The sequence below is a fragment of the Peromyscus leucopus genome, chromosome 12, assembly GCF_004664715.2.
Source record: "Peromyscus leucopus breed LL Stock chromosome 12, UCI_PerLeu_2.1, whole genome shotgun sequence".
Lineage (NCBI taxonomy): Eukaryota > Metazoa > Chordata > Mammalia > Rodentia > Cricetidae > Peromyscus > Peromyscus leucopus.
The window spans coordinates 60463284-60475415 of record NC_051073.1 but is presented as its reverse complement, the minus strand read 5'-3'; the positions used below and the strand labels follow the sequence as shown (position 1 = coordinate 60475415).

The following is a 12132-nucleotide window of genomic DNA, read 5'->3' as shown; positions in this document are numbered from 1 at the left end:
GAGAACCAAAGATACCTGGGTGGGGGGATGGGGGTGCTAGAAGGACTATGTGGCTAACGGTACCTACAGATAAGCCAGGAAACATCTGGATGCAAAAATTAAAATGGTATCCAATCTACTGTCCAAGAGATGTTTGTTCACACTATAAGGCTGTTTCAGGAGTGAAACTGAAGGCAAAATTCAGATGGTCAGAAGTGATGTAACTGGTGATGTTGACATGAAAGCATGGGTGTGTGTTTTTGCAGTACATAGTAAGGATGGAAGATTAACACAAAACACAACTGAGAGAGTCATTCATGCACAACATGTATAGGGAAGGAATACAGCTCAGGGAGGCTGAAACAGGAACAAAAGGGGTGGGGGACCAGAGCAGCCATCGTGAGGATTTACAAAGGTGTGGACTAAACCACAAGCTCTCTGCCCCATGTCAGAGTACACAAGGTACATCACTGAAGAAGCCCAACACCTGGAGGAACAGGTTATTAAGATAAAGGCATTTCAGGCCAGTTCCCTTTAAGTGAACACAACTTACTCCCTAGAGAAAGACATGGAAAACTAACTTGATGACACACCTTTCTAATCAGATTCACAGTCTCTAATTTTCTTTCCTTCTCTCTGTCTCTCTCTCTCTCTCTCCTCCTCTCTCTCTCCTCCTCTCTCTCTTCTTTAGGCCCCATTATGCTACCTATGGCTATGACAATAATATATTTCTCCTAATTCCTATTCTACTTCAAGGCCAAGTCATGGTTGCCCATGGTTGTGAGGTGTAGCTAGAGTTTTCCTGCCTTGCCCACAGTCAGGACAAATCTTTGTCACCCCCCAGTCCCACAGCCGCTCAGACCCAACCAAGTAAAACAGAGACTTATATTGCTTACAAACTGTATGGCCATGGCAGGCTTCTTGCTAACTGTGCTTATAGCTTAAATTAATCCATTTCTATAAATCTATACCTTGCCACGTGGCTCGTGGCTTACCGGCATCTTCACATGCTGCTTGTCCTGGTGGCGGCTGGCAGTGACTCCTTCTGCCTTCCTGTTCCTTCTTTTCTCCTCTCTGTTAGTCCCGCCTATACTTCCTGCCTAGCCACTGGCCAATCAGTATTTTATTTATTGACCAATCAGAGCAACACATTTGCCATACAGAACATCCCACAGCAGTGGGGTTCTCTTAATAAAGCTCATTCTGCAGGGTACTTTTATGTCAGCTCCTTTCTAAGTCATAACAGTTACTTGTGGGAATATAAAATGGTACAAATACTTCAAAAAACCATCAGTTTCTAAAAGACTTAAGCATGCAACTAATCCTCTGATCCAGAAATGCTGCTCCTATATTTACTCAAGGGAAATAAAAACAGGTAGACAAAAATATCTACCTTTATTTATAGTAAGCAAAAGCTTGAAACAAGGTAATTAATGTCCATTGGCAAGAGAATAAATATTCTGTAGTATATTCACACAAAAGTACTCAGACATGTAATACACACACACACACACACACACACACACACACACATACACACACACACACACGATATTATATTAAGAAGCTCTATACAAGAGCCATATAAAGCCAGGGAGTGGTGGCACTCGCCTTTAATTCCAGCACTTGGGAAGCAGAGGCAGGAGGATTTCTATGAGTTTGAGGCTGCTAGCCTGGGCTACAGAGTGAGTTCCAGGAAAGGCTCCAAAGCTATACAGAGAAACTCTGTCTCAAAAAACAAAACAAAACAATACAAAAAAAAAGCCATATAATATAATCCTATTAAATAATATTCTAGAATAAATAAAATTAATTTAAGATAAAAAAATCACAATAGTGGTTGTCTGGGGAAAAGGCACAGAGGAAATATATGGGGGTGGGTGGGTGGTGGAAATGTTCCATATTGTTAAGCAGTAATATATTATCACGTCTTTTTATTCTGTATTTCTGAAGGTTTGACATCGGGGGCTTTGCTCTCTTAGGACTAGCTGAATCCTAAAGTTGACAAACAATTTACTCTGGAGAACTTTCTCTTGCCAACAACCCATCTTGATCTTCACACTCTACCATCTCCTCTACTTGGCCCTCACACTCAGGGTCAGTAACTAATTTCCTGCCCAATCATCCCAGGGTCAGACGTCAAGTAGACACAGCCTGTGCCCACTGCCCACACTATTCAAATCAGCCACTCCCAAGCCAATCTTATGTAGTCCTTCTTGAAAAGCACAACAAACGTTCCTGCCCACATTTGCCTTTCCCTTCCCTAGGGATAACAGTCTTTTTCAGTGTCTTTTCAATGACAGTCATTCTCCTGATCTGTTAACCACACCATACTTGAATAAAATATTAAGACATCCATTCTAAAATATTTGTGCATATAAAGGATTATAAATTTCTTTTAAAACAAAAGAACTATAGAAATGAATTATCAAGTGGCTGAATGAGAATAGGTAAAGAGCAGATAAAATAAAGATGGAAAAACACCAATATAGTTGCTAGTTGCATGAAAGGCACATGAGGATTGATTACACTATTCTGCTTAACATTCATATATCTAAAAATTTCCATAGCAAAACATTATTAAAGGACAAAGAAGCTGGGTGTCAGTGGCGCATGCCTTTAATCTAAGCACTTGAGAGGCAGAGGCAGGTGGATCTCTGTGAGTTTGAGGCCACTCTGGTCTACAGAGTGAGTTCCAGGACAGGCTCCAAAGCTACAAAGAAAAGCCCTGTCTCAAAAACAAACAAACAAATACAAAAAAGGACAAAGAAAAAGCAAGATTTACTACTTCATTTAACAAGACCCATTTAACAAGTCCACATCATCATGGACAGATTTCAATAACTAAGTATGGCAAGATAAAAATATTCATGTCAGACCATAGGGAGAAAGGATCAAAGGATCTCAAAGAAAAGTCAGGAGATGTTTTTAACATGATTTAAAATCACTGTCATAAGATAGGGGGAAAGCTTGAAAACTATATAATTTTAGTTAGAGGTTCTCTCTCCCCAACAAAAGAAACCTGTATTTCACCTTGAGGACTATAGAAAGTATTATGTAGACTCAGTCTAAATTAAAATAAATTTGAAAGTAAACTCTAGTTTAAAGTTACTCTTTCTTAAAAACAATGTAAACAAATTCCAGTTTCTTCTCACTTTCTGATGTCTGGTGTTTAATGATTCAGTATGCCAATGCGGTCTAAGTTCAGAGAGGGCTTCTAGAGGTCACTAGTACAAAGGGTTTCTAACAGAGTCTACCTTTAGGTGGGTCAAGTTGGAAGGCCACCTCCAATCAAGACTACTACTCTAAGTCCTGAGTATATATATTAATGGGCAGACATCCTAAGCAACAGCTACTGCTGGCCCCATAGAGTTAGAATGAGCAGAGAAGATGGGCAGCAGAAGGAAGTCTCGGAGCTTCTCCACCCAAACACCATTAAGGCCTGAGGTAACTGCAACCATGAGTGTTGCCATCTAACGCTTAAAACCCCATGGTGGTGAGCCCAGTTAAACAGTGATTTCTGGGTTGGGGAGCTGGCTTAGTGGTTAAGTACTAGCTGCTCTTGCAGAGGATGGGGGTTTAATTTCCAGCACCCACATGGCTGCTCACACAATCTGTAGCCACAGTTCCAGAGGCTCCAACACTCTCTTCTGGCCTCCTCAGGGCACCAGGAATACATGAGAAACACAAATACACATGCAGGTAAAATATCCATACATATTTAAAAAATAATATTAAAATTAAAAACAAAAATAACCCACCAAAACTGATTTCCACTTAACATTCTTGCTTGGATCTCCACAATGGTTGTCTTGAAGAATGACACATTTTGTATAAGTTCCAATTACAAGTCCTTCTCACTTTGTAGCTGAGGATGACTCTGAAATTCTGACCACCCGAACCTCCACTTCTGGTTTATTTGTTGCTGGGGATTGAACCCAGGGCACAAGCTCAGTAGGCAAGTACTCCATCACTTAAGTTAGAGCCCAGCCCTGCAAGTGCTTTTCTAGATGTGATCTCTTGCTAGTACTCATCAGTTCATTCTCTTAGAGTAGACAGCAATTTGGTACACTTTTTTTTCCTGTCCTTATAAACAGAAGAAACAGAAGTATCTTGCTTCTACCTGGCAGTACATTAACCATGTTGTCGTTATATTAGTCTCTATCAGGGGTTGGCAAACTATGACCCATAAGCCAAATTCAGAACATTTGTCATTTTACATATTGTCTATGACTATACTATTTTATGCATTACACCAGCAGAGTATCATCAGCGCCTGTATAGCTTTTAGAAATCTAAAATATGTGGTATCTAGCCCTTTACAGAAAAAGTTTATTGGTCCTTTGCTTACAGAGATCTAGTATCTTAACACCCCATGGGCATTATTTTGGTATACATTTATTAATCTCATGGTGATAGAATGTGAAAAACAAATAGTAGTATATGCCTTAGGTTAGGTGCCTTAAGATACATGTGTGCTAGAGAATGGAAAATAACTACAATTATAGAAGAGCAATCACCTCAGTCAGTTGCTGGTGATCAAAGATTTAGAATATGTTAGCAGTAAGAATCAAGTTCATGCACCTGGCAATCGGTACCACTAAGAAGAGATACACTGATTAATATGCCTTTTTTAGATGTCAAAGACACATTTTTGCACATTTATTGAGTCACTGTTTACTGAATGACAATGGTTGAGGGCCCAGAGAAACAGAGGATCTAGAGTGTATTACATGTCACCATGGGGTTCAATGCAATGGTGTATAAAATAACTCTGGAAGGCAGGAATGTTGTTTAGAAATCCAAACAAAATATTAATAAAGTAGACCCTGGTTATAAAGCAATGGATAGTCTTTTGGCAAGGAATTGTTTCCACTTTGAAAACTGGTTCTTAGCTTGTTAGTCATGGTAGAACTTAACCACCCAACAGTGAAATAATAGTTCTATACTATAAAGCCAGCAAAGAACAGAAAATGAATTTCAAAAATGAAGGCAACTAGAGACAAAGGTAGTCAAAAACGATATGACAAAAGGAAAGCATCCAGAGATGGCTCAGCAATTAGTAACTGCTGCTCCTCCAAAGGGTTTAGTTCCCAGGATTCACACGGAGCAGCTTGCTAATTAATTGCCTGTAACTCTAGTTCCTTGGAATTTGACACCCTCTTCTGGACTCTGGGGGCACTATACACATGTGAACATTTCTTCAGAGACACATAAATAAAAAGAAAAGTAAATGAAAAAAATAGTCAAGCTGGGCGGTGGTGGTGCACGCCTTTAATCCCAGCACTCAGGAGGCAGAGGCAGGCGGATCTCTGTGAGTTCGAGGCCAGCCTGGTCTCCAAAGCGAGTTCCAGGAAAGGCGCAAAGTTACACAGAGAAACTCTGTCTCGAAAAACCAAAAAAAAAAAAGATAGATTAAAACCCAATGGTTTCAATAATGACATTAATTGTAAGTGACCTAAATATCTAATTTTTAAAGAGCCAAGATTATAAAACTGGATTTTTTTTTAAATGACAATGACACTTATAAAACACCATTTTATTTTCCCACCCCATGGGGGAAAGGCCAGTTTATTTGATTAAACAAAGATAAGGTAAGGTGCATAGGAGCAGTTTGCAAGTCCAGACAGACACTGGTTTTATTATTCTAAGGCAGCAGTAGCTGATATGGCATCTCCTTGCTACTCCCCCAGCCTTCTCTGTGGACCACAGTGAGACATTCAGAAGCCTGTTAGGTTTGGAACACTCATGCTTGTGGCCAGCACAAGTGAAATGAAAGGTTTTAAAGGTGAAAGCCTCCAACGGGAGAGGGGCTTGTAACATAACACAACACTTTTGCCTTGAAGTTTGGGGGAAATTCCCCTAGGCACCCACTGACTGCCTTGACAAGCTCTGAAATATCACAGCAGTTCCCAAAGTGGCAGAGGCAGCCAGAACCCCAGGTGGGCTTGCAGGGAGGGCTCCACTGCTGGGGAGGGGAGGCATGCTGGTGCTATGTTCCTCCAAGTAGCTTGCTGTGGGAAAATAGTAATAGAGACGGAACTTAGTCACTCCAACCCCAGGCAACATGCATGCCTCTGTGAATTCCACCCAGATCTGTACTCGCTAAAAAAAGTATAATAATAAAATAAAGAGGAAGAAAAACTCAACTGAGCCATGTATTCTATACTTACTTAAAAATTAAAGCTTTTTTTTTTTTTTTTTGGCTGACCAGGCATAAGAGCTAATGGATGGTATTAAATAAGATACATTAAAACAAAACCTAACAACCCTCCCACCTACAACTACATGTAACATGCTAGTTAAACATTGCTAAACCACCCACCCTCAGCTGCACTGACTTTAAGGGGAAAAGACATTTACCACCCTAAAAGCAAGAAAGTCCCATACATGTGAACAGTTTACCTATAAAGAAGGACAGATATACAGATTGCTAGAACCACAAGGAACCACCACAGAGCGGTCATTTAAAAAAAAAAAAATATGCTTCAGCCACCAGCAATTAACATTCAGCCAGTGTGCTCTGAGATAGCCTTAAGATACGACCTGAGCTCGTAAGTTAATACAATCATTAAAAGGAGGTGTAAGACCATGCAGAATCACAAAAGACGTTTAGAACCATTACCGGTTAAATGATGATCAAACACAGTTCACCAGGCTGGCTTGTTGACCCATAAGACCAGTTTTAAAAGTAGACATTATTAAGGTAAACTGTGACATTTATAAACCCAACTCCCAGTTTTTCCAGTGGCCTTCAGGGTGCTCTCATCTGGGTAGACCAGATTACTGAAGTATAGCGGTAGAACAAAGACTACCAGGACAGTATTTCCTGACCATGTGCTTCCCAAATCTATCAATTATTTAACAAGAAGGGGGAAGGGCACAACAAATGTCAATGTGTTGCTTTTAGTTAGAAGAACAAATCAAAACAAAGAGCAATGCACATGTCACCAGTCACTGTAGAAAATGACAGCTGCACCATGGTGACAGATATCCTGATGGGTGCAGACAGTTTCGAATACAAGCAAGCAGTCAGAGATTCTAGTTCCCTTCAAGTACCTGATGCTCTTCACTAGACCTTTAGGGTTCCCACTAAAAGGGCATTAAAACACCACTTAAACATGAGGACACGAAGAGAAAAACAGACAACAGATAGAATACTAATATGAATTCTTAATGTAGTATCTATATTATAGAGATTTCAAAGTGTAATATATTCCTAGGTTCAAAAAGTTTCAAAATGATAAAGGAACCAGTGCATCAAATCACAAACTTGAAAACACATTAATATAGGGGCTGGAGAGATGGCTCAGTAGTTAAGAGCACTTGTTACTCTTGCAGAGGATGCAGGTTCAGTTCCCAGCACCCACATGGAGGCTCACAACCATCTGTAACTCCAGTTCTTGGGAATCCAATGCTCTCCTCTGTGGGTAACAAGTATGTACATGGTGTGCAGACATATATACAGGCAAAACCCTCATACACATAATATAAAGAAACAAATCTTTAAAAAATACATAATATGAAAACTGATCATCCTAAAAGGAGAAAGATATACATTCAGAAGTAAAGAGATCACAATAGCCGTTTCTCAAAGGATGGATGAAGCAGACAGCAAATCAGAAAAGACACAACAGATTTCTTGGTCTAAACAACACTTACAGAATGCACCACTAACAACAGAGTATACACTTTAAGCAGAAAAGAATGACTAACACATGTCTCAATAAATTTTAAAATATCCAAGTCAAATAAAGTTTGTCCTCTGAACACAATGGAATTAAATTAAAAATCAATAGAGATCTGAAAATGCCTAAATAAAACTACACAATGCATTTCTAAATAACTCAGGAATCAAAAGAAAAGTCAAAAGGAAAATTTAAAAGTATTTTATGTAGAATGAAAATACAAATGCAGTACGTTAAAAATCTATGGGATGTAACTAAAGTAATACTGAGAATGAGAAGGTAGCAACGAGTGCTTGTATTAGAAAAGAAGATCTCAAACTGCTCCAAATCTCAGAAAACAGGAGCAGAGAAACCATGGGAAGCAGAAAATGGGAAGCAATAAGCAGAACAGTCAATAAACTAGAAAAAAAAAAAATCAATGAAAGCAAAATGTAATCCCAAAGTAAACTCAATAAAAGATCAGTTTCTATGTATTAAGAGAAAATAGCAAAAGAAAAAATTACCGATATCAGAAATGAGAAAGATGACATAACTGTAATTCTATGGAAAATAACGGGATAAAGAAATACAGATTATACATCAAAAATCCATCACCTGAAAAAAATGAACAGATTTCTTTAAAAGAAGCTGCAAAAGCTCACTAAGAAAAAACAGACAAGCTCAGTAGCTCTGGCCCTAGTAAAGAAACTGATTTAAATCTTCTCCAGATAAATGTATTGAGGTTTCATCGCTGGGTCCTACAGAACACTTTCAGAAAACATAAAAGAGGAGGAAATACCTTCCAGTGTATTTTCCTGGGTCGACTTTGCCCAGATAGTCAAACCAAGCACAAATAAAAAAGGAAAACTAGAAATTAATTCTCTCAGTAAGGCACATAAAATACCAACAAAATTTTAGCAAATTGGACCTGATAGCATATAAAAGCATTATACATCATGACCATATAGAATTTAACATGAAATGAAAGATTTGTTTGACAACTGAAAAGCAATTAATGTAATTTTCCCAAAAACAAATTGAAGATTCATATGAACAATGCAGTCAAAGCATCCGACAGTCAGTCATGGGTGGTCTGTCCTTCCCTCGGATTCTGTAGAGTCTGTATTTTTAGTTGTGGGGTTGTCTTTTAAGTTCAGTCTGCTAGTGCCTTTCGAATAGATGTTAAATACATACACTTTGATTTTTAAAGTTGAAGTGGAATTTACGTGTGGGGGTGTTTTGCCTGCTTGTCATGTTACATGCCTGGTTCCCGAGGAGGGCAGCAAAGGGCATCAGATGCACTGGGTACTAGAGTTACAGATGGCGGTGAGCTGCCATGTCGTGGCTGGGAGTCAAACCCAGGTCCTCTGCAAGAGCAGCCAGTGCTCTGAAACGCTGAGCCACCTCTCAGCCTCATCTTGATTGGTTTTGTACCAAAAAGAAGAGGAGGAGGAGGAGAAAAAAGCAAATTCAAATCTTTTCTCTGTTTATATACTGGATTACTTCATTATTGTTGAATTACAAATTACTTGTTTGGATCCTAATCTCTTATGCACACATGGTTTGTAAATATTTTCTCTCATTCTGTGGGTTGTCTTTTCACTCTAATTGTATTCATGGAAGAGTAAGTTTTTTGGGTTTTTTTTTTTTAATTTATTTATTTACTATGTATACAGTGCACATATTCCTGCAGGCCAAAAGAGGGCACAAGATCGCATTACAGATGGTTATGAGCCACCATGTGGTTGCTGGGAATTGAACTCAGGACCTTTGGAAGAACAAGCAGTGCTCTTAACCTCTAAGCCATCTCTCCAGCCCCAGAAGAGTAAGTTTTAAGTTGATGAATTCCATCTTGTATGTTTTATCTTTTTCCACTGTGATTTTTTTATATATAATTTATTTTTATTTTATGTTCATTGGTGTTTTGCCAGCATGTATGTTTGTGTAAGGTGTTAGAAGCCCTGGAACTGGAGTTACAGACAGTTGTGAGCTGCCATATGGGTGCTGGGAATTGAATCCAGGTCCTCTGGAAGAGCAGCCTTAACCTCTGAGCCATCTTTCATCCCTCACTGTGATTTTTAAAATCAAATCTGAAAAACCTAATACAAGATCACGAGAGTCACACCTCTGTTTTCTACTAAGAGTTTTGAGGCAAACTGGGAAAGCTAAGGCTTTGCATTGAGTCCACTTTGTGCCTGTGGCTATGCAGTGGTCTAGTTTCTTTCTTTTACCTGTGGATACTAGGCTGTTCCAAAACAGTGTACTTTCTCAGGAAAAGACTCGGATCTTCACCACTGTCTTAGAACCACTGCCGAGAATGAATTGGCCTTACTGAAAGGGTTTACTTCTGTGCTCTCAATTCTACTGCACTGGTCTATATGCGACCTTAAAGCAGAACCACTCCATATCGATTACTGTAACTTGACAGTATGTTTAGAAGTTTGAGTCTTTCAGCTTATCCAAGATTATTTTGCATATATACACATATATTCCTTATATTTCTATATGAATTTTAGAATCAACTTGTCAATGTCTATTAAAAAAATCCAGCTGAGAGTATGCTGAGTCTCCATCTCCTTGGGAGTACAGCCATCTTAATAAGATTGTCTGCTAATCCATAAATGTGGATCTGTTTTCCATTAATTTTTGTCTTAATTTCAAAAATATTTTGCTGGTTTTCAATGTATGAGATTTCCATTTCATCTTCAGATTGCTTACTTCTAGTGTACAGTGTAGAGGTCTTAGACATTGACACTGTATCACGCAGCCTCTCTGAAGCCATGGACTTGTTCTAATAGTTTTCTAGAGGTATCCTTAGGACTTTCTACAGAAAAAAGTCACACACACAAATGGAATTAATTATCTATTCCTTCCTTTGCAGTTCGAATACCATTTTATTTCTTGTCCTTATTTACTTGTGTAGTGAGTGACTGAATTATTTAAGTGAACTATTTTCCCTTTCTCCCATATTTGTATAATCAAACCATACGCGAAATGTCATATTCTGTCCACATTTAAAGAATACTAACAAACTAAAGCAAATACAGGGATAGGGAAGGCGTCAAAATAACAGAAAAGTCTTAAGGAATTGAAGACACTTTCCATGAAAAACTTAGGCTAGAAGCATAGAAAGGATGGAACTGCCTTCTGCTTCAGCTGAGGGAGGTGACAGAACCCCAGACACACCAGTAGGCATTAATATGGAAGTAGACGTTTGCTTACTCACAAGGAAAGGTTTAACAAGGAGTCCAACAATGGCATACCATGCTTTTAGAAAATAGTGAAGTTTCCATTTTAAGGAAAGCTTTCATCCTGCCCCAACTGATAAGTCTTATGCACTTTCTGTGGGAGGGGAGATCTGAGTAGATAACTACTACAATTTTTATAGTTTCTGTTACAGTCAAGTCTCTTATACTAAATATAGCCATTTGATATAATATAAAGTACTTTTGAGGCCTATGAACATTTCTAGAAAAATGTTTACAAAGAAATCAATTTTTTTTTTTAGCAAATAAACCTGAGATTGTCATTTGGAAGTAATTAACAGAACTGTCATATCTTCAGTAGCCTACTTTATAACAAGTGGGGAAATGGGTTGCTTTGAACTTCCTTATTCTCTCATGTAGTTGATTTAAACACTAGGATAAAGCAATTCATTTTCAAGAGTTCCTCTGTTATTTTTTTTTTTGAAAGTTAACAAAAATAATTAAGATCCAGAACTCACCAGAAGAAATCTTACCAGCACCTTTATAGTCAACAGAAAATGCAGATGTGACTCCATTGGCTGATCCCAGTTCACTCATTGGGATTTGATAAGGGGGCCTCAGCTTGATTTCCATCTGCATGTCAGACAGATTTATTTTTGTTGAAAGAGACCTGGGATTATTATATCGCTGCTTGGTCCTCTGAATGAAGTTATCTATGTAAAATAAAAAATAAATTTCCTTGCAGTCATTTGTTAATTAAATCATTTGAGAGTGTGATGTTTATGGTTATAAATTTTATAAAGTTTGTTATTCAAAACTATTCAATTTGTCAAGGGATTTCCAATATTATGTTTAGCAGGTGGCTGTATCATGGAGTCATCAGTTTTACACTCTAAATATTAGACCCTAAAATGAAGTTATTAGAGCTAGAGGCTACCTAAATATAGACTTCAGGAAGTCTATATTTTTGCAGAGACAAAAAGAAAACAGCTTTGCTTGTCAACCAATGCCTTAATTTTTATATCCTTATCTCACAAAATAGTCAATCTGTTATTAGCTGTAATTATATACAAATTACACTATAAGCAATATGTTTTTATAAATCTGTTTTCTTGTTTATTTTTATACAATTAGATAGTATGTTCTGAAGAAAAAGTGGAATCAATAAAAAAATTCCTAAATATCTTCCAAGCAAATTTTATTTTTACTATTTCCCCTCTTTCTATGTCAAGAAATCCATAACTTTGAACAGATTTTTCTGGTTGAGCAAACTACTGCCC

General features: G+C 38.0%; 1 protein-coding gene across 5 annotated transcripts in view; it reads right to left on the bottom strand.

The window, feature by feature from the left end:
• Sec22a (SEC22 homolog A, vesicle trafficking protein) overlaps positions 1-12132 on the bottom strand; it is a 56729-nt gene that overhangs the window by 22430 nt on the left and 22167 nt on the right. For all 5 annotated transcript variants that reach the window (XM_028886320.2, XM_028886321.2, XM_028886322.2 and 2 more), the window contains exon 4: positions 11371-11565. In XM_028886320.2, the coding sequence (XP_028742153.1) occupies positions 11371-11565 (195 nt within the window). The remainder of the gene's footprint in view (positions 1-11370; positions 11566-12132) is intronic.